Source organism: Dipteris shenzhenensis, chromosome 10 (assembly GCF_047967505.1).
Source record: "Dipteris shenzhenensis isolate YYH24624 ecotype China chromosome 10, Dip_SZ_1.0, whole genome shotgun sequence".
NCBI lineage: Eukaryota > Viridiplantae > Streptophyta > Polypodiopsida > Gleicheniales > Dipteridaceae > Dipteris > Dipteris shenzhenensis.
Window position 1 is genome coordinate 21,539,618 of NC_141605.1, and position 23,390 is coordinate 21,563,007.

A 23,390-nucleotide genomic window follows, 5' to 3' on the forward strand; every position below is an offset into this window, starting at 1 on the left:
CTGCAGCAAGGTGCTCCTGAATCCAAGCATCTGTGGGCCTCTTCTGCTCTTCCCTCTAAAGGAACGCTAGCTGCTGGCGTATACCAATCTCACGTCTCCTAGAATCAGCGAATGTATGATAATAGTCACTAATTCCGGATAAGGCTGCAGCTACTTGAGATGGATGGACAGCTCCACCCTGTATGTGAGAAACCCAAATCTGTAAAATGTCCTCCGTGAGGCTCTCCTCTGCATAAAAATCATCCGGAATTTTGACACTGGCAGAGCGTCCTCTCCGATGAGGCTCAAGAATCTGCAACACCACTGGAGAATGATCTGAGATGGAAACAAAAGTAGAAATGCATACAGATCCTCCCCTGTCAAGTGCCCAATCGTCTACATAAAATCTGTCAATCCGTGCATGAATGGGCATGTGTATTCTCCTGTTTGACCAAGAGTACAGGAGTGACTGTGGCATAATATGAAAGGCATCATCCAACCAAGTGTCTCTGCCACTGAACTGAAAGAGAAAGGCATCCCAGGCTGCCCTCTCCAAAGAATGAATTCCACCCTGTCTGCCTCCCCTTTTGTCTGAAGGCAACTCAACCATGTTGAAGTCGCCACCAATGATCCAAGAATCTGCAATGGGGGCCCAAGAGAGTAACTCCTTCCAAAAGGAGATCCGCTCCCCTCTGTTGTTGGGAGCATAAAGATTGAGAAGACCAATCTTACGCCCTCCAATCAAAATAATGATCCATTGAGCTCTAGAAGGGGAGATAATACCATGACCAGCAACCAAGGGGAGAATAGAAAGAGAGACCGAAATGCAAGTACCTCCCCTTGTGCCCATAGTAGGCGACCAGAAGGTATGTCCTGAAAGCAGTTTGCCAGACTTAGAGCAATCACTGGCATCCAGCTTGTGTTCCTGGATAAAAAGAATATCAATAGCACCTCCAGTGACGCCTGGATGAAGCTGGTTCTAGATCAGTTGCCTACGGCGACAGTGTGAAACTCCGCCTAGGCCCTGTATGTTCCAGCTGACTATCCTCATTGACAGGAGGATGCTGGATGGAAAGGCTTACCCGACCTAGTAGAGGAGACCAGCTTCCCCTGGGCTGAAACACTCCTGTTGAGGGCAGGAAACTCAACAAGTGAAAGGATCCCCACACCTGCTGAAAGGGAGGCCCTGTCAGAAGGAATCCCAATGACTGGGACCCCTAAGGTGGACGGCACAAACTCCTCATCATCCATGAAAGTCGCCGAATCTGCTAGTGCGGAAAAAGAATTCCTGATAAGCAAGTCTGGCCGAGGAGTACGAAGAAGACCTTCACTCGTGGAAGATGGAGGAGAAGGACCTGCCAAGCCTCTATCAGCAGAATTGGAGCTGGGGGTTGAGGAGGCCTGTGGCTGGGGTGAAGAGGAATCAGGAGCCCTCATCTGCGCCTGCACTTTCTCGGTTGTCCTGACTGTGGCAGGAACAGTCTGCGGGGAAGAAGTACTTGTAGTCCCCTCGTGGTCAGAAACCAAGGGGTCAGAGACCAAAGTGACTAGGGCTGGTGGATCTAAAGGCCCCCCCTGATGTGGAAGTGTAGTGTCTAGGGTTGCAGCAACATCCACCTCTAGAGTCTGGAAGGCGTCTATCTGAACAGGACCAAAAGTCTCCTCCTGAGGTAAGGGAGCCGCTCTGATAGCTCTCCATCATGGTACTGGGTGTGTTGCGGGCATTGGGCGCCTTGCTGCCCTTTGTGGTCCTGGTGTGCGCAAAGCAGGGCGCCTTGGTTCTCTTGGTGGTCCTGGAGTGCGTGGTACAGGGTGTTGGGGAGGTGCAGTCGTGGTAGTACGTGAAGGAGCCGCACCAGAAGACCTCTTGGGTCTTTTTCTCTTCCTTAAGAAGTCTCTAGCAAAGTGCCCAAGAGTCCTGCAAATCCTGCACTGGTCCTGTCTACCTGAAATCTCGACTCTCTGTCGAAAGAGAGAGCCGTCTGGATGCTGAAGCATAATGTGGTCATCTGAGATGTTAGGGTCAGAGACAATAACCCTAACACGAGGCACCCCGTCTGCCTTGACTGCCTTTGCCGAGGAAGAAGGCATGCCAGGAAGGGAGGGGATCTCCGTGACCACTCCGAATGTGGCTCCGATAGTGGCAAGCAGTCGATGGTAGACCTGAGGAAGACCAGGAAACCTAATGAACAGTGATGTGACCTGCCTGTCCTCCTCGACCGAATCGAAGCCCAAGGTGTAGGGCAAAAGAAAGATCCTCCTCGAACCCAAAGCCATGGGGATTAGCTTTGAGAACAAGGGCTGTGGACTCGTGGGAGTCGAAAACCACTTGGAAGAATCCACGTCCCGAAAGTCGAATATCCTGGAGGTGAGGGGCGAGGTCTCCTGGTAACGCCGCCAGCATCCAGTCTCTAGCCTGTAATCTAGAAGGGTGTGACCCAAAGATGCGAGCGAAAAGTGATGTGGAGCCCTCTAATTCCACATCTTTCTTGAGTTGCTGCAGCTCATCTTCTAAAAAAATGATGGTTCTCGTGGCCGGTGGAGGTGGACGGAGATTGGCTGAATGGGGATCCATTCGCCAATCGATGTGAAAAGGCCGATTCCAACCCTTAAAAAGCTCCATCCGTGAAACTACTGCCCAGGACGCCCTGAACGCGGGTGCAGGAAGAAGGAGAAAGAGAGGGTAGGAGAGAGGGGAAGGGAAGGGAAAGAGAGGGGCAGGAAGAAGGAGAAAGAGAGGGGAGGAGAGAGGGGAGACGGAGGTAGGCTGAGGGGGAGGCGTGGGGAGCTGAGTTAGGAAGGAAGGGGGCGGGGAGGGAGAGGGAGGACGTTTTTTTTTTTTTTTGGGTACTCTCTTTTTTTTTTTTTTTTTTCCGGGGGGGTCACCTTGGGAGGGAGAGCAGCGGGGGGGGGGAGAGTGTGGGGGAGGGAGGGGGGGCGGGGGAGGAGAAGGGGGCGGGGGGGCTGGCGGGGGAGAGGGAGGGCGGAGGAGAAGGGGGTAGCGGGGGGGGATAGGGAGGGCGAAGGAGGGGGGCGGGGGAGGAGAGGGGGGCGGGGGGGCTGGCAGGGGAGAGGGAGGGCGGAGGAGAAGGGGGCAGCGGGGAGGGGGGCAGCAGGGGAGGGGAGAGGAGAAAGGGGCAGCGGGGGGGAGTGGCGAGGGAGAGGGAGGACGGGGGAGGGGATGGGGGAGGAGAACGGGGGCGGGGGGGCTGACGGGTGGGGGAGAGGTTGGGCGGGGAGGGAGAGGTAGGGGGTATCGAGGGGGGGAGAGGGAGGGCGGGGAGGAGGAAGGGGAGAGGGAGGGTGAGGGAGGAGGGAGAGGGGGCTGGCGAGAGGGGAGGGAGAGGAGGAGCAGCGAGGGGGGGAGAGGGGGGGGCAGCGAGGGAGAGGGAGAGGGAGAGGGGGCTGGCTGAGAGAGGGAGAGGGAGAGGGAGAGGGGGCTGGCTGAGAGAGGGAGAGGGGGGGAAGTAGCTCACGGGGAGGAGCAGCAGCTCGATCCACAGAGTGAAACGATGGACCGGCAAGGATGATTTGGATGGGAGTAGCCAGGATTTTCAGTCACTTTGCCCACTCCCTATTCTTTATGACATGGGGCTCAGTGGCTTGGATTTCTCTTACAGGGCCTCAGGTATTCTATGAGAGCCCTCTCCGGACATTTTGGTTTGACGTCATCAGATTGAGTCTTGTTCGTTAGATGTGGTACCACACCTTCCTTTTACAGCTGTACATGCCTCTGTGGATACTCCTTGGGAGATTCTAGCGAGCATAGCATCTTGGCATATCTAGAGAGCCAGATGCACAGAGGCTTTGGAGGGTACTCAGGTTCATCCCTCGCACACATTGGCTAGTATCTGGACAGACATCTGGACAGACACCGTACATAATTTGATGGCCGTATGGACGAGTATGCAGGGAGACTCCCGTGCAGCCTCAGCTAGGAGGGCTTCTTTCTTCAGGGAATGGAAGGATTCTCCTTTCTTTTCTAAGACTACTATAGGGTTGAGGTGGCACTTTCAACCTCAGCCTTGGTTATTTTCCACCTCACTCTGAGGGGGTTTTATTTATCCTCATGATTTCATGATGTATTACGCTTTGAGCTTGCTCTCACGGGTTTTTTCTCTTACTTAATAGAAGTCTCTTTCTTGAAAAAAAAAAAATTTTTGCCCTTGCATCTTGTGCCTGCAACTTGACCCACATGTGTCATGCATGTTCCTCTCTACACATCATTGATATGAGTGGCCATAGATGTGATTTGAAGAAGACAGCTACACCCCTTGGACTTCAGTGTCTCTCCTCAGTGTCTTCCTGTAAGATGATTCCCATGTGCATCCTCCTACTGTAGGTAGACCTCTCTCTGGACTCTCATGTGTCATTACATGTGGTTATTTGTGATAACATATATTTCAAACTGTTACACAACCCATGGAGAAAGAGACTCACTTGTTTTGATAAGAGCTGCATTTTTTCATGTTCTCCATGCTGATCAAAATGCGGAAGACAATATGTTGCAAATATATTGTGACGAGCTTGAAATGCTATGCTAGTTTGGACTAGCTTCTCCCTCATTAAAATCAATCCATATATAAGGAGGATAATAATTCCCAAAAGAATTGCAGGATTTCCTAACCATTGTAAGAATACTTTGAAAACTGCTGGTGTATCCTGATAAAAAGCAATATTGTGTCATATGGAAATGATATCTCTAGTTCTACCATCACTTTTTAATACAAAATCTTGTGTTTTTTTTTCACTAAGAATTTAATACAACATCTAATATTAGCATGATTTGAGTTTTCAACAACGAAAAGTATCTGATTTAATATGATATTAAACATAGGTTCCAACATTCCCAAAATTCAACAAAGTTATATGACGCATATCATAAGGCATGGTAGAATAGAAAAGTTAAAATTTTTTAATAAGGTTCCCGACCTGAAATTGCAAAACTCTCAGGATGCTGCTCCTCCCCATACACCCCTTGCTGCCCTCTCTCAGCCCCTGACTGCCTGCCCTCTCCACCCCTCCCTCCTCCCTCCCCTCAGTCCCCCTCCTTCCCTGCCTCTCCTCTCCTGCCTCCCTCAGCTCCCTCCCCGCCTCCCTTCCCCCGCCCCTACCCCCGCTTCCCTCAGGCCCTACCCCCACCTTCCCTCAGCCCCTTCCCCTGCCTCCTAACCCCACCCCTATCCCCACCTCCATCAGTCCCCCTCTCCGCTTCTCTACCCCCACCCCTACCCCCGCCTCCTTCAGCCCCTCTCCCCTCCTCCCTACCCCCGCCCCTAGCCTCACCCCTCCTCCCTCAGCCCCTCTCCCTGCCTCCCTTCCCGTGCCCCTCTCTATCCCTTCCGCTCAGTCTCTTCAGCCCCCCGCCCCCCGCCCCCCGCCTCCTAGCATCTCTACTCCTCCTCTCTCTACTCCTACCCCCTTTCCTAGCCTCTCCCCCCCTCCAAAATCCTAGCCTCTCTCCCCCTCCTTCATCCTTCTTCTTCCCCCTCTCTCCCCTCAGCCTTCACCCTCTCCTCCCTGTTCTCTATCCTAGCAACATTTTTACAGACGGAGCTCAACAGTGTTCGAGTTGGCCTTCCCACCTCGATCGACGATGAGTTTTTGGAAGGTGGAAGCAGAGAAGCAGTGATCACTCGCTACTTCTTCACTCGCTTTGGGCATTTCTACATCACGAAAGGTATCCATCCTGCTCTAAATGCTCTATTTTTTTTTTTTTTCAAGAAAGAGACTTCTATTAAGTAAGAAAAAGAACCCGCGAGAGCAAGCTCAAAGCGTAATACATCATGAAATCATGAGGATAAATTAAAAAACCCCCTCAGAGTGAGGTGGAAAACAACCAAGGCTGAGGCTGAAAGTGCCACCTCAACCCTATAGTAGTCTCAGAGAAGAAAGGAGAATCCTTCCATTCCCTGAAGAAAGAAGCCCTCCTAGCTGAGGCTGCACGGGAGTCTCCCTGCATACCCGTCCATACGGCCATCAAAGTATGTACGGTGTCTGTCCAGATACTAGCCAATGTGTGCGAGGGATGAACCTGAGTACCCTCCAAAGCCTCTGTGCATCTGGCTCTCCAGATATGCCAGGATGCTATGCTCGCTAGAATCTCCCAAGAAGTATCCAACACAGAGGCATGTACAGCTGTAAAAGGAAGGTGTGGTGCCACATCCAACGAACAGGACTCAGTCTGATGACGTCGAACCGAAATGGCCCGAGAGGAGTCAAATCTCCCATAGAATACCTGAGGCCCTGTAAGAGAAAGCCAAGCCACTGAGCCCCATGTCATAAAGAATGGGGAGTGGGCAAAGTGACTAAAAATCCTAGCTACCCCCATCCAAATCATCCTCACCTGTCTGCAATCCCATAAGCAATGCTGAATAGTCTCCGAAGCAGAGAGGCATCGAGGGAAAGTAGGGTCGGCTCCTAACCTGGACCTCCAAAGGTTCACTGCAATCCCACCATGGATAGAGAGCCAAAAGAAGATAGTGATCTTTCTATTCCTGTGGGATTTCCAGAGTCTCCTCCAGAAGCACCTCTGCAGATCCGCAGTGATATCAAATGTCTCCCAATGAGGAACTCTGGAAGGTCTCCAACCTCTAATACTGAGCTGAAATCTCCTGGCATTACTGACCGTGTAACGAAAGAAGGGGATGCTCTTCTCTCGATGCCCTGCATCAATCCACTCCCACTCTCCGGGGTCCCACTTCAAATACCTGATGGGAACTCCCCCATAGAGCCAGAGCCTCCAAGACCTGGTGGAGAGTAGCCTGGGGTCTGGGCCTAGGAACCACTTTGAATCTGATCCCTGCACCAAATGACCTACAACCCTGATAGGCTGAAAAGCAGACTCAAGCAAGATGTCCTCTGTGGACCTGAGCAATCTGCCACCATCCTGGACACTAAAAACTAAAGCAACCTCTTGTGAATCTCGAAAGGCCAAAACCTGAAGCGGAACACTGCCTCTCGTAAAAGTACCTTCCCAAGTGGAGGAAGTGAGTGGCATATCATCTGTGTCTACCCAAACCTCTGGAAGGGCTGCCTCAATCTGCAAGATCCTCCCTGCACTCCCTCTAAGATGTCCTGTCAACCTTGATTTGGTCTCCTCTGGAAGCCTGCGGAAAGCTTTCCAAGACCCCATAGATGATGCAGGTCCCCTCTCCCACCTGGACCACTGCATGTAGAGTGAGGCACCCAGTGGTCTGCCACGATCATCTAAAATACTGTCATTCCACGTGATGGGTTCCCTATCAATATCTTCACGAGAGGAAGAAGGAATCCTCCGAAGAGTGCTTCTGAAACTGGACCAAGCTTTCAGAATGGCAACATGAGAGGGGACGAAGGTGATCTGAGGTGTGCTGTGGTGAAGATCCACCTAATACTGCTCATCCAGTCTCCTCCTGAAGAAGGTGTGCACCTCTGTATGCTGCTAATAAGAAAGTCCTTCCACGGTTCCTGCCCTGGCATAAGTCCCCGCACCACCATCTTGCAAAGTAAAGCTCTGCACTGTAAATCTAAATCAATAATATTGAGACCCCCTTCCTGTGTAGGGAGGATGAGGGTCTCCCAAGCCACCTTGGCTAAGGCATCTGTTGTGCCATCAAGCCCACTCCAAGGAAAATTTCTGATCGGTCTTCTGAATGATGCAGTCCCTAGAACGGCAACAGCATGAACAAACAAACCAGACCATGGCCAAGAGGACCTGGTTGACCACCACAACTCTAGAGGCAAGATCCAACTTGGCTGAGCTTCAAAAAAGAAGCTTCCTCCTGATGCTCTCCAAAACGGGAGCAAACTACTGCGTGGAAGAAATATCCAAGCCGACCTGGCAGCCCAAATACCTGATAGGCACACCCCTCTGAACCCAAGTGAATCCTATGTCAAGCCTCCAAACTAGAGTGTCCTCATCACTGATCCAAAAGCCATTGGATTTATGCCAATTTATCTGTGCCCCTGCCGCCAAGCAAAATAAATCCAATGCTGTCCTGAAAGAAGTGAGCGTCCGTGGAGTGGCATCCAAGTAAACTGTTGTGTCATCTGCCTGTTGGAAGGCTGAAAGGAAAGCAAAGAGTGGACACAAACTCAGAATACTTGCATTACTTGCTTGTAGAATGAAGAAGAGTGAGGTCCTTAAGTAGGCACCTCATACATGCTCACTGACATCACTAATGACCTCAGAGCTCCACAATCATCTCCTCAATCTGCTCCTAGATTCTCTCAATCATCCTATGTGGCTCTCCACCACCCAACTGTGCTTGTGGGCACCTAACTGTGCCTCTAGCACTCACACATAGAAACATAAGGTGTGCCTGAGGCATACACCTTGAGATATCCCAACAAACCCCCCCTCAAAGAAATGCCTTAGGCTATGTCAAGGATACATCTAGTCTCATAGTTTCTCATGCCATCTCATGTGGTCAAGGATAAATCTATGGCTAGGTTCTCATGCTAGCAAGGGTTCCCTTGGGTGTAAGGTAAACAAAAGGAATACGAAAAGACCTTCCAATGGTTATCTCCCCTGCATGTACATGCACACAATGTCTGCAGGAGGTACCATGGAGCAAAACATACACATGGCCTACATCATAAGGTGACCAGAGGTGTTTACAAAACTCACAAAACACAAGAGAATCGGAGGGACTGTGGCTGAATAAGAAAGGCATCGTCCAACCAAGTATCTCTGCCACAGAAGTGATAAAGGAAGGCATTCATAACTGCTCTCTCCAAAGAGTGAAGTCCGCCTTCTCTACCCCCTTTTTTGTCTGACGGTAACTCAACCATGTTAAAGTCACCTCCAATTACCCATGAATCCACAATGGGGGCCCAGGAGAGAAAATCCTTCCACCTAAGGACACGTTCCCCTCTAGTGTTGGAGGCATATAGGTTAAGGAAACCAACCTTACGCCCTCCAATAAAAAGAATAATCCACTGAGCTTTAGAGGGAATAATGACTCCGTGTCTAACAGCTAAGGGGAGAACCGACTGTGAAACTGAAATAGAAGTGCCTCCCCTGGTGCCCAAGGCAGGCGACCAAAAAGTATGGCCAGAAAGCAACTTGCCGGACTTGGCACAATCTCTAGAATCCAGTTTGTGCTCTTGAATAAATAAGATATCAATGGAACCCCCAGTAACACCTAGATGAAGCTGATCCCGGATCAGCTGTCTACGGCAGCGATGTGGGACGCCACCTAGGCCTTATATGTTCCAACTAATAATCCTCATCGACGGGAGGATGTAGAGTGGAACACCTTACCCGACCTAGTGGCGGAAACAAAGCCCTCAACAGGGGAATACCTCCCGCTCGAGGAGGGAGGAATGGAACCAAGTGGCGGAAAATCAACAGGGGAAAGAACCTTGCCGCCTGAAGAAGCCCTATCAATAGGAAACCCAATCACTGGCTCCCCAAAAGTAGCGGGCACAAACTCCTCCTCTGGGAAATATGAACCATCTGCCAGGGCTGAAAATGAGTTCATGTGAAGCAAGCCAGACACCGGAGTGTGAAGGATCCCTTCTGAGGAAAGAGGATCAATAGTGTAAACCATCCCCTTCCCCCTATCCAAGGGAGGAAGTGAAGACTGCTCTCTATCCTGTGTCTGCCCAGCCGCGGAGACCCTACTGAGGGGGCAGGCTAGGGAGAGGAGAGGGAGAGGAAGAAGAGGCAGGAAGGAGGCGGGTTGAGGGGCGGGAGGGTGCGGGCTGAGAGGAGAGGGAGAGGAGGGAGAGGAGGGAGAGGAGGGGGAGGAAGGGGGCGGCGGCAGGCTGAGAGGGAGAGGAGAGGGAGAGGAAGGAGAGGGAGGGACGAGCTGAGAGGAAGGGAGGGGGCGGCGCAGGCTGAGAGGAAGAGGAGAGGGAGAGGCAGGGAGGGGGCGGCGCAGGCAGAGAGGGAGAGGAGAGGGAGAGGAAGGAGCGGGGTGAGAGGCAGGGAGGGGGCGGAGGTGCAGGCTGAGAGGGGGAGGAGAGGGAGCGGGCTGAAGGGAAGGGGGCGGGCTGAAGGGGGAGGAGGAGAAGGGAGGGAGGGGCTGAGGGAGGGGGAGGGGCTGAGGGAAAGGGAGAGAGGGAGGGACGGGCTGAGGGAGAGGGTGCAGCAAGGGAGCGGGGAGGAGCAGCAGCTAAGCTCTATTCACTATCACTTAGTATGATTTTGCATCCCTATTTTATTCAACATTCGAGACACTGTACGAAATCGCACACGCAGAGGCACACACACATGTACTTGTGGACCTCACCTCACCTACCTCTTGCACCAGTGGCGGGCTGCAACACCTGGACTTCTCCCACCACCTTTCCATTATTCCTCTTCTCCTCACCGTCCACCTTCCGCTCCTATGGTTCCCCACTTGAGATCAGCTTCACTGGCTCTTACTTCAGCCCCATCATCTTCAGTCTCTGTTGCATCCGTCTCTGTCGCCTCTCCCTCTGCTGTCTCCACTCCCACTCTTGCTACACCTACATCTGCAGGACATGTTTATGAGCCATCCCCTCTTGGGCTAGCCTCCAGAGCTTTGTCATCCATTTGTCATGTAGGAGTTGCCTTTCCATCCATTCCCTTCGAGGCAGAATTTGATTTCCCTGATGATGTTCTTCCGGTCATTCCTCTACCCTCCTCAGGTCTCACCCATGGCATGACATGACCACTTACCTTCCCCACAGTCATGACCATTCCCGCCCCAATCATCACATCAGTGTCAGTAGGTTGCACAAATACGCACATCGCCCCCACAGCACAGGCAGGATGGTAAATCGTCAGTAGTTATGGCAGCAGGGACCTCTGCCATGGGATCTAATGGTAGAGAGGCATCAAAGCGACACAGGTTACTGAACTTAACTCTTACTTTGGGAACCACTAATGACACGAAGACACCACCCTGGGTGTCTCGGCAACTGACACATGATCAGACTATGGAGGATGTTGAATAGGACCCTCTTGAAACTCTACCTGGTGAAGTTATTTTTGCTGGGGGTAAGTTACCATTTTAAGCTGATTGTCCTCCATTGCCTTAGAATGATATGTTAGATATATACTTCGCATCCTCCTCAAGAGAGCTCTTCACCCATGAGGCACAGATACAGAAATAGAGCCAAGATCACAAACAACTTCTGTATGCACTAAAGCGGAAGCGGTCTCTTGTTTGCATGGAGCAAGAGGACCTGGATCAGACTTTCACACTTCCCTTGCAAGAGACCCTCGCTTGTAACAAGAAAGTATCCCGAGCTCCGAGTTGTTATCTAGACATTGACACACTCGCTCCAGTGGCAGCTCTGGAGGACACAGAAGAGGAAGGAGGAATGAAAGCAGCTTTCGAGGGATATGGCGAACTCATCGACATGACTAACTGCATGACCTATCGGGACAGGTATGCATGGCCAAAAGATTGCTTCACATGGCTCAGTGCATCATAGATGACAACTTCATTCAGATGGGTGCCTCCCGCTTCAATACTACGGATCAGGTTTGCAAGCTACTGTCACAGAAGCAACACCTCCGCTTGGAACATGAAAAGAAGGTAGCAAACATGCTTAAAGAACGGGATACAACCTTACAGGTGAAGGAAGCGGAGTGGGGAACAACTCTATAGGCAAGGGAGGCTGAGTGGAAAGCTCAGCAAGACGAGCTTCAACAATGTCTTGGGGCGAAGGAGGCAGAGTGGGCAGCCAGCAAGGAGGCTTTGGAGGACAATCATTCAGCCCAATAGACTGAGATCCAAAGGAAACTTGCAGCCCTACAGGACAGATACATCTCACTGGTAGAGGAAAAGCATACCATTGATCAACAGGTGGAGGTGTTGCAGAGTTAGATGAAGCAGATTCTCGAGGAGAAGGACCGTCTCCAAGTTTCAAATTCCAAGTTGTAGGAGGACGACTTCCATGGGCTGCAAACTGAAAATTCTGCACTCAAATCTAAATATGATCATTACAGGTCTGGATACCACCAATATAAATCCAAGCACGAAGGCATCCGCAACCTCATGGACACAGTTGAGGAGGAGGCGAAGACCAACCCTGGGACATCCGCACACCCACCACACCCAATCCCTCCGTGACCTTCATCCAGCAAGCAGTAGCTCATGGATATTTCACTTCGGCATTTCTTTTTCCCAGCTCTGTGCAATTGGATTCTGCAGTTCTCATGTAAATAAAGGAATTTTGGAGCTGTATGGCCATGAGCCAGTTTTATTTCAGTTTTGGAGTTGTATGGCCATGAGGCAGTTTTATTTCAGTTTTGGAGTTATATGACCATGAGTGAGTTGTATTTCAGTTTTGGAGTTGTATGGCCATGAGCCTGTTTTATTTCAGTTTTGGAGTTGTAAGGCCATGAGCCATTTCTTTTTCAGTTTTAGGGATGTCAGCAGACTCAAGGTCACTTTCTTATGAACAATTTATACTTAAAGTTTTCTCACATAGAACCTCAGTCATTCACCGGGACGGTGAATGATAGTGGCGGGGGATCTGTTGTACTCTGGGTCTCGGTCACGGACTCCCACCAAGAGTCACACCTGGGTCACATCATGGTCACCTGAGCAACATGCCAAGGTTGTTAGGACCTTGGTCACACCTAGTCGCACCGTGTTCACATGTGTTCACATCTTGGTCACTCTGGAGCAAACAATACATGACTTGGACATGACTTGACAGTACATGACTTCTTTTTTTTTCAAGAAAATTACTTCATTAAGTATGAATGAAAACTACGAGAGCAAGCTCAAATGTGGGAGTACACCATGAAATGCATGAGGAAAAAACAGCTCAAAATGAGCTAATAAAAAACCAAGGCGGAGGCTGAAAATGCCATCTCAACCCTAAGGGAGACTCGGATAAGAAAGGAGATCCTCTCCAAACTCTGAAAAAAGTAACTCTTCCGGCAGTGGTTGCTCTGGAGGATCCCTGCATGCTCACCCATATGGCCATCAGAGTGGCATATTTGGAGAGCTAGGTGTACAGAGGCAATCGAGGGTATGAGGGGGGAAAGAGGAGAGGAGGAGTGGAGGAGAGAGGCGGGGGGGGGGGGGGGAGGGTGGGGGGGAGCAGTAGGTAGGAGGGAGGGGAGGGAGGAGGCAGCGCGCGGGGGAGGAGGCAGAGCGCAAGGGGAGGATGCAGCAGCATGGGGGGGCTACAGCAGCGACGGAGGGGAGGTGGGGGGTAGGGGGAGGGGAGGGAGGAGGCGGGGGGAGCAGCAGGTAGGAGGGAGGGGAGCGGAGAGGCTGCGTGCGGGGGGAAGGAGGCAGCGCGTAGGGGGGACTGCAACAGCGAGGGAGGGGAGTCGGGGGAGGAGGCAGGGGGAGCAGTAGGTAGGAGGGAGGGGAGGGAAGAGGATGTGCACGGAGGGGTTGCAGCAATGAGGGAGGGGTGTCGGCGGGGGGAGCAGAAGGTAGAGGGGAGGGGAGGGAGGAGAAGCAAGGAGGGGAGGCAGGGGGCAGCAAGGAGGGGAGCAGGAAGGAGGGCAGCAGGAGCAGCAGCAGTGTGAAAAAAAAAAAAGGATTCACTTGGATTCAAAGGGGTGTTTCCATCAAGTATCTAGGATGCCAGGTTACCGTGGGCATCTCTCCACCACAACAGTTTGCTCTCGTGTTGGAGAGCATCAGGAGGAAACTCATTTTTTGGAGTTCTTCCAGACTTGACCTTGCATCCAGAGTAGTGGTTGTGAACCATGTATTATTGGCTATTGCCTGGTTTGTTTGCTCATGTTGGTGCAGATCTTGAGGTTGTATCTCTCAGCTCATGAGAACTATAAGGAACTTCCTCTGGAGTGGGTTAGATGGCACCTCAAATGTTGTAGCCAAGGTGGCTTGCGAGACCCTCATTCTCCCCACAGGGGAGAGAGGTCTCAATATTATTGATCCAAACTTGCAGTGTATGGCCTTGATCTACAAGTTTGCAGTGAGAAGATTGATGCCTGGACAGGAGCCTTGGAAAGTATTTTTTTTACACAGCATTCAGTCTTGTACACCTTCTCACGGGGGAGATTGGATGGACAGATTTTTACTTTAGCCCATTTTAGATCTCCCTCTTTCCCTCTCATGGCTTTCATTACGAAAGCTTGGGGTAGCTTCAGAGAAACTCTTTGGAGAGTTACACCCTCCTCTCGCAAAGAAATAGACAAGTAGCCAGTCATCTGGAATGAATCTATATTGGATGAGCATGGCATTACTAGGAGTGTCACATTATATACAGTGGTCTAGATGGGAGAGGGGACCTACTTCCACTATAGGTGACTGAAAGGCTTTAGAAAGCTTCCAAATAATCAGAGATTGCTATCAGTTGGCCACCTCAGAGGGAGTGCAGTTAGGATTAGAGGCAGTCATACCAGTAGAGTGGATAGATACAAATGACATGCCAATCACAGAGTCCACTTGGTTGGGAGCTTTCATGGGGGGACGGGTATTCCTTTATAGGTTATTGCCTTGCGAGATGCACATGAGGAGACCCTTGTCTTTGATGTTCAGTCAAGAGGCATATAGTGGGACCCAAGGGAGTGGGAATGGATTGATGAAGGGCACCGAGAGAAGAGCATCCCCTTCTTTCATTACATAGTCAGAAATCCCAAGAGATTTCAGTTTAGCAGTGGAGGTTAGAGGCCCTCCAGAGCTCCTCGTTGGGATAGTTTTCTCATTTCTATAGAGGTGCAAAAAAACTTTCGGAGGAGGCTCTACAAATCCCTCAGAAATAGAAAGATCACTCTCTTCTTTTGGCTTTCTATTCATGGAGGGATTGCAGTGAACCTGTGGAGATTCAGGTTTGGGATTTTGACCCTACTTGTCCTCGATGCCACACAAAAGGTGAGTCAGTTGAGCATTGTCAGTGGGAGTGCGGACAGGCGAGGACGATTTGGAACGGTGTTGCCAGGATTCATAGAGCACCCTTCTTCATGACGTGGGGATCAATGGCATGGTTATCTATTACTAGACCTCATGTGTTTTTCAAGGGACATGACTCAGACTCAGCCTTCATAATACGATGACAATCTGTGGAGTCATGCTCTCTCCAGGATGTTCCCTTCACTCCTTTCATAGCTGCTCATGCCTCGGTAGACACATCTTGGGAGATTCTGGCTAGCATTGCAGCTTAGAATATTTGGAGGGCCAGATATACGGAGGCGATGGAGGGTTCATAGGTTCACCCTTCCCAGTCTATGGCCAGTATATGAAATGATACTACACACACTAATGGCCATCTGCGCGAGCATGCAGGGATCCTCCAGAGTAGCTACAGGCAAGACAGAGACTTTTTTCAAAGTTTGGAGAGGATCTTCGATCTTCTCTGAGTCTTCTTCAGGGTTGAGGTGGCATTTTCAGCCTCCACCTTGGATTTTAGTTAGTTCTTTTTGAGCTATTTTTTTTCTCATGCATTACATGATGTACTCCCGCATTTGAGCTTGCTCTTGCGGCTTTCATTCATACTTAATGAAGTAATATTTTTGAATTTAAAAAAAACATAGGTTCCCGAATTTCCAAAATCCAACAAAATTAGATGACACATATAACAAAGTTAGGTGATAGTTGTGTCAGGCAGGAACCTATCTTTGCTCATTGTTGTGCCAATGGGCCATTGCCCTTGTTTTTCCAGAGAATGTTGCTAGGTCTCTGATCCCTTGATGGGCAGTAGAGAGAAACTTAGTTGAGAATGTCCATCAATGGATCATAGATGAAGAAGTATTTATCTTTGTGAATCTACTAGAGGGCTTCAAGGCTCATATCACCACACTTGAAGTACCAAATGACTACGTGCTTTACGTCTTTGAGTACCACAGACCACGAGTACTTGGAAGACCACAGACCACATGCATTTATGAGTGGAAGCCAAGCTGTCCACCATCCAGGGAGCCGCAATGCAGTGGTAAAGAGTAGAGTAGTTTTCAGCTGGATGACTTGGTGCCACTGTTGAAGGGTGGGTCAAGACACTTGTGACAGTATTTACCACTGGCCTACGACAGATTTTGTGAGGAGTTCATCTTCTAGAATCCATACAAACTATGGACATACTTTGATATTCAAACAAGAATCTTGTGAAAATGTGCCCTAGACTCCTGAAGCAGAGGCAGATATGAGGTAGACGCGCGTGGAGGTCAGAAGATACAAGCAGCCAAGCGATTTCTCCTCCCCATCTCCCCCTCCCTGATGCCCTCTCCCTCTCCTCCCTACTCCCCACCTCCTTCCCTCAACCCCCCATAGGTCCTCATTCTCCCCTCCTCCTTTCCTTAGCCTCTCGGCCCTCGTATTTCATCTCTCTCCCTCCCCCCTCTCTGCACCCCTACATGTCCAATATCTCCTCCGCCCCACTCTCTACCCCCCGCCTCACTTATCACCCTCCTGCCTATCCGTCTCTCCCCTTCCTCACACTCAACCCCCCGCCTCACTTGTCAACCCCCAACTAGCCCCTCACCTCACTCTCATCCCCTCACCGCCTGCTGCTAACATGTCCATGTCTTCTCCTTTCAAACCCCCCTCTTTGCCCCTCAGCCTCTCCTCACTCCTCCCAAGCTCTTTCAAACCCTTCCTTGTCCTATTCCCTCTCATCCGAGCCCCTATCAACGTCTCCTTCTATCCTCTCCTCTTGGTCTCCTTTCTTCCAGACTCGTCAGTATGATGGACAGAGCTTTGTTTGTGGTTGAGTCGGCTTCTCACCCGTGATTGACGAATGGATACCCGTTCAGCCAATCCTCGACTACTTTCACCCACTGCTGCAAGAACCTATACTTTTTAAAAGACAAGTTGTAGTAGCTTCAAAAGGATGTAGAGCCTGAACGCTCCACCACTCTTTTTGTGTGCATTCATGTGTCCCACCCTTCCAAATCATAGGTCAGGGCCTGGATGCTTTTGGTCTTACCTGAAGACCTCACTCCCCACCTTTTTAATGTAAATGTATTAAGGCGTGGTTTCTTCTAGGTGGTTTTTGATTCTCCTGAGGTCGTGAGTATACTACTTAAGGCTAACCCTTTGGCACTTGGCTCCAAGAGAATTTTCCTTTCATCCTTCACATTGGGTTTCAATCTTGTAGAGGAGGATAGACAAGTCAATTCTATCTTTACCAGATTCCCCGATCTTCCACATGTTTATCATCGACTTCTTGCCATGATCGGAGCTACTTTTGTTTTATTCTCACTGATATCCCCCCTCTTCCTTGTTTGCCTCCTTCTGCAGCAGAGGAGATCAAGTCTGATGGGTGCCTAGATTTAGGGTCATCATGTTTGACCCTAAATTCATAGATAACCATATTATGCTTCAACGTCTGGATGGCTTGCTTTTTTGGCAAGACTCTTCTTGGGTTCTCTCCATACGACGGCATGTAGTTGAGTCATGCTCTCTAGATGATGTACTATTTTCACACTTCAGGTTCGGGCATGCTTTTGTCAAATTTTCTTGGGAGATACTAGCAAGTGTTTCAGCATGGAACACCTAGAGAGCTAGATGAAAAGAGGCCTTGGATGGATCCTAGGTCCACCCCTCTCACAATTCGGCTTGGACAAATATTATTCATACACTGATGGCTGTTTTGAGGAGCATGCGGGGGACCTCACGAGCAACTTAAATTCCTTACGGAAGGGAGGGCCCCCCCTTTTTTTTTGGAGTCCACATTAGGGTTGAGATCGCACTTTCAGCATCAACCTTGCTTTATTTCTTGTTCACTCGAAGAGCTTTGTATTGCCCCTTTCTAGGGTTTTCTCTTTTCATGCTTGCATGATGTATTTCCACCCTGATCTTTCTCTCGTGGGTTTAGTTAATACTTGAAAGAAGTAGTTTTCTTGGAAAAAATGAAATTTTCCCCCTATATTTCATGAAAGCATAAGGTGCCCAATGCAGTTATTTGACAACCTAACAATAACCCTCCTATTGACCAGTACGGTGAATGATAGCTGCGGGGCAGCTCTTTTGGGGGATCTAAAAGGTCACATTTACCGGTACAAAGATGACTTGAGACCTCGATTTTAGGAAACCTTGTACAAGGGATGACCTTGTATGACATTTTACAATGACATAAAAATATTGGACATAAAGTAGTCTTCACTATTTTTCTATGTAATAGTGCCTGGGTGTCCATATAATTTTATTTGCAGCTAAGTACAACCAAGTTCATTGCTCTTCAATGTTTATGTTGCAATTACCTCTCACTCTTGCATCTACAGAGCTAAGGACTTTGACTAGAGGAGACCATGTACAAGAGATGAAATGTGACCTAATAGTGCAAGGATGACGCCAACAACGACCTTGCTACTTTAACAAGCCAAGTGAAGACGTGATGCCACCGACCTTGCTACCTTAATAAGCCAAGTGAAAATCAGATAACGGATCTCTACTAATAGCACATTGCCCAATCCTTATACCAAAGAGCATCTCCCAAGCAATGGGCTAGCATTTCCAAGTCTCTTGCCCGACAACAATGGCAAGTTCCATCTCTCCTCATCTGCTCCAGCCATTGTCACCAAGCTGTAAATATTCCAAAGTCAAAGCATAAGTTTGGATCAGAGGGGTGGCCTCCCTTTACAGATCAGCCCACATCCAGGTTTTGATTGGAGGGGTAAGGGGTGACAAGTTTCAGATTTTTAGATCAGTTCGTCAAGGATGCCCTTTAGCCCCCTTCCTCTTTCTTTTTGTGGCAGAAGCTATGAGTATCTTCCTTAGATCTCAGGCTGAGCTTTTTGGGCTGAGATTGCCCTTGAGGAAGGAGCAGAAGCTTTTTGAATGTGAGTTGGCTGATGACACTGCTATTTTTATTGAGGCCTCCTTGCAGTCACTTGATTCTTTCGGGACAGCCTTGGATATTTTTTGCTCAGCTGCAGGGGCACACATTAACTGGCATAAATCCTTTGGCTTTTGGATCAGTGATGAGGACACTCCAGGCTGGGGAGTTGACATTGGTTTTTCCTGGATTCAGAGGGGTGATCCTATCAGGTATTTGGGATGCCAGGTAGGATTGGACATCTCTCCAGCACAGCACTTTGCCCCAGTACTAGAAAGTATAAGGAAAAAGCTCCTTTTCTGGAGCTCTGCCAAACGCGACCTTGCATCTAGAGTTGTGGTAGTGAACCAGGTTCTCTTGGCCACCTCCTGGTTTGTGTGTTCTTGCTGGTGCCGGTCTAGGGATTGCATCACTCAGCTCATCAGACCAGTCAGGAATTTTTTATGGAGTGGACTTGATGGCACAGCAGATGTTGCAGCAAGGGTGGCCTAGGAGACCATTATTCTCCCTACATGTGAAGAGGGCCTTAATGTCATTGACCCGGACTTGCAGTGCATGGCATTGCTTTGTAAGGTGGTGGTGAGGGGACTCATGCCTGGGCACGAACCTTGGAAGGATTTCTTTTTTGGACGCATTCAGGCTTGCACACCAACCTTGGGAGATGATTGGGTGGACAGCCCTCGCTGGATTTTCGCTTCAGCTCCTCTCAGATCTCCTGCCTCTCCTCTCATGACTCCCATCCTGAAAGCTTGGGGGAGCTTCAGGAACACTCTTCGAAGGATTCCACCTTCTACCGTCGAAGAGATTGATAGGAAGCTGATCATTTGGAATGATAGTATTCTTGACGAGCATGCTAGACCACTGGGCACTTCCCATTACATGCAGTGGTCTAAATGGAAGAGAGGCCCCGCCTACACAGTAGACACTTGGAAATCTTTTATCAGGCTACCTGAGGATCAGAGACTGCAGTCCGTGGATCACCTCAGAGGGGTAGCACGCAGGATTTAGCAGATAGATGCAGCCATCCCGGTGGAATGGACAGTTGACTTGCCTATTACTTCCACCACTTGGATGGGGGCTTTTTCGAGGACATCAGTTCCTTTACAGGTGATCGCTCTCCGAGGTCTCGGGGAAGATGCACTGGTCTTTGATGTTGGGGATGGAGGTTTACTTTCTACCTCAAAGGATGGCATTCTTCTTGAGGTTGCCTTTCAGCCTGTTAGGATTGCTGGTTTTGTGGACCATGGAGCGGGCTTGCAGTGGTACTTAGACCCCGATCCTCTGCTCTTGGCCTTGGGATCGTGGAGGTTGTGGTTATATGGAGGTGCACCTATCAGGTGCTTGCAGTGGGACCCAGGAGAGTGGGAGTGGATAGAGCATGGGCACCGAGAGAGGGGGATTCCCTTCTTTCGTTTCACGGTTGGTAATGCCAGGAGATTTCAGCTGAACAGTAGGGGTTGGATTCCCTCCAGAGCCCCCCATTGGGAAAGCTTCTTCATCACCGCAGATTTGCGTAGAAATTTCTGGAGGCGGCTCTGGAAATCCCTCAGAAATAGAAAGATCACTCTTTTCTTTTGGCTTTCTATTCATGGAGGGATTGCAGTGAACCTATGGAGATCACAATTTGGGGCTGATCCCACTTGTCCTCGTTGTCATTCTGCAGAGTCGTCACTGCGACATTGCCTTTGGGACTGCAGTCAGGCGAGGACTATTTGGAAAGGGGTTGCTGGGATACTCAGCATCTTTCACACTTCCCCTTTCTTCATGACTTGGGGCTCGGTCGCATGGTTATCTCTTACCGGGCCCCAGGTGTTTTATGAGGGCGAGCCTTCTTCTTGGGCACTCTCGGTCCGCCGGCAGGTTATAGAGCCCTGCTCTCTGGAGGATGTACCACTTACTCCCTTCAGAGCTTCTCATGTTTCAGTGGACACCTCTTGGGAGATTTTGGCTAGCATTTCCTCTTGGCACATTTGGAGAGTCAGATGTACTGAGGCCTTGGATGGCACCTAGATACACCCATCACAGGTGTTCATGGGTATTTGGACTGACACGGTTCACACTTTGATAGCCATATGGGCTAGCATGCAGGGCTCTTCACGGGCAGCCTCTTCTAGAAGAACTATATTTCTTCGAGTTTGGAGGGGTTCTCCCTTTTTCTTGGAGGTTTCTACCGGATTGAGATGGCACTATCAGCCTCAATCCTTTCTTTTTGGCTCTTGAGCTTTTCGTGCATTGCATGATGTATCCCGTATGGAGCTTGCTCTAACAGGTTTTCTTTAATACTTAATAGAAGTCTCTTTTTGCCAAAAAAAAAAGAAGCATAAGTTGACCATTTATTGACCATAATTAACGAGTTCTTCATTTAATTAATTATGTTCAAAGAGCCACTTTCATTTGGTCAAAGTCGTGACTCTGGTCAAAGATACTTAACCTCGATTAAGTAAGCCTAACCTCGGTGAGGAAGATCTATAGCTTCGGCCAAGATGGTTACCCACGGTTAACGAAGCAATTAAAGTGTTGACTTTGGTTAGAGAGTGTTGACTTCGGTCAACGAGACTAGGCTTACACCAAGAGGGTTAACCTCGTTAACCAAGGTGCGCCAACTTCGGTTGGAGAGACTTGGCCGCAATTAAGGCGCTTTGACTGTCGGTCAATGCTCTTAATTATGACCAAGAGGGTTAGCCTTGGTCGACCAGAGAAACTGTTCTGTGTCTATGTGTTATGTTTGCCTGGTGGGGATGCCCACGGTGAATAGGATTAGTCAAGAGATTATTATTTCGCATGCAAAGCGCTAACAATTAATGGGTGCCATGGTTATGCACTTTACTTAATTGTTACAGGTATAAGAAAGGTTCTAGACTTGGGCATTGCAGAGCCTTGCAATGAGCGAATAGGAGTTATTCGCGTGACCAAGTGCTTAGAAGACCCCATAAGACCTTACCCATGGACATGGGATTAGAATTAGGCCACAAATTAGACGAGTGGTAGCTTGCCAAAAGAATGAGCCTTGAGCTCCTTTGTATTTGGATTCATGTTCTAAATTTTGTAGCAAAGCTCTACACTAAACTCTGCAACAGATTATCTCTCTTGAATAAAATTCCTTCGGAGACAGTACAGCACTGCCTTTGGGATTGCAAACAGGCGAGAATCATATGGAAGGGGATTGCAAGACTTTTCAACACTTTTGTTCGCCTCCCCTTCTATATGACCTGGGGATTAGTGGCTTGGCTCACTCTTTCAGGGCCCCAGGTTTTCTTCGAGAGACATGACTTGTCTTGGGCTCTACACATCCGACGACATCTTTTGGAGTTGTGCTCTTTAGAGGATGTTCCGGCCACTCTCTTCAGGGCTGCTCATTCCTCGGTTGACTCTCCATGGGAGGTTTTAGCTAGCATTGCAGCATGGCACATTTGGAGAGCTAGATGCACTGAGACCATGGAGGGTTTTCAGGTTCACCCTTCTCAGATCTTGGCCAGTACTTGGACAGATACGGTACACACTCTGATGGCCGTTTGGGCAACCATGCAAGGATCCTCTCGAGCAGCCTCCTCTAGGAGAGTTACTTTTCTCAGGGATTGGAGAGACTCTCCCTTTCTTGCTGAGACTCCTACAGGGTTGAGTTGGCATTTTCAGCCTTAGCCTTGGTTTCTTTCTACCTCATTTTTCTGAGGTGTTTTTTTACATGCTTAGCATGATGTATTTCCGCTCAGAGCTTGCTCTAACAAGTTTCTTTCTTACTTAATAGAAGTCTCTTTTTTGCAACCAAAAAAAAAAAAAAAAAGGACATGTTGTCCTGGGCCCTAGTGTGTTTGCAGAGAGAGAGAGAGAGAGGGGGAGAGAGCAAGAGAGAGTGTCTTGCAGTAATTTGACATCTTCAGAAAGTAGAAGATTGCATTGGTTTTACAACCATGGCCAATGAAGAAGGCCTATATGGGCCACCAGCCAGAAGCAGTTGAAATCTTCATTGGATAGAGGCTAGTCTATTGTAGGGACCTTAAGGGGCACCTACTGCTCCAACCAATGTTGCTTTTATAATCATCTACCAATGAGGATGGTATAAGAAGCAAACTGCCTTTTTTGTCATCCTCTCTAAATGCCCAATCTCGGATGGCCAAAACCACTCCCTTAGGTCCCATCACAGCTGACATAGTGGAGTGCACTTCCTTATCCATAAAAGCCATTGAAAAAACTCCTCTATATGGTTTGATATCACTTTGATTCCTTGTCACTCAAATGAATCCAAAGCTCCCTCATCCCTTGGATCTCTACCTCTTGGTTCTTACTCTACCTAGCCTTGTTGCAAAAATGAGTTTCATTAAGTATGAACTATTGGAATATGAAGCCAAAGTGAGTCAAAAATGTGTGTTCTAGGTGGTCTAGGTGGTGTTTTATAGTCTAGTGAGTCCTAGACGTGCCACATGTCATATTGGGAGATATCCCATAGACATTGTGACTTTCTAGAGTCTAGTGTCACACTATATAGTGTTGTACTTGTCTATTGTCTATCACAACAGTCAACATCAAGCTATCAATACATTATGAGTATTTTGGTTATTGCCTTGCACTTATACTTTCTTTCCTTTCCATTATGCCTTTCATTATGCTTTCCATATTTCCATTCCGTTCCTAGCTAGCTTCCATGTCTCTTCATGAACAAAATAGGCATCCCTGCAATCAAACCTCTTCTCTGTTCTTCCATGGCAGCCACCTGGGCACCAGCTCTACTCTCATCACCATTCGTTGCC

The 23,390-nt window shown here is 49.1% G+C and overlaps 1 protein-coding gene across 1 annotated transcript in view; it reads right to left on the minus strand.

The window, feature by feature from the left end:
- Positions 1-23,390, minus strand: part of LOC147897552 (uncharacterized) — a 303,051-nt gene that overhangs the window by 19,906 nt on the left and 259,755 nt on the right. The window contains exon 12 of the mRNA XM_087380043.1: positions 4,420-4,641. Within this exon, the coding sequence (XP_087236169.1) occupies positions 4,420-4,641 (222 nt within the window). The remainder of the gene's footprint in view (positions 1-4,419; positions 4,642-23,390) is intronic.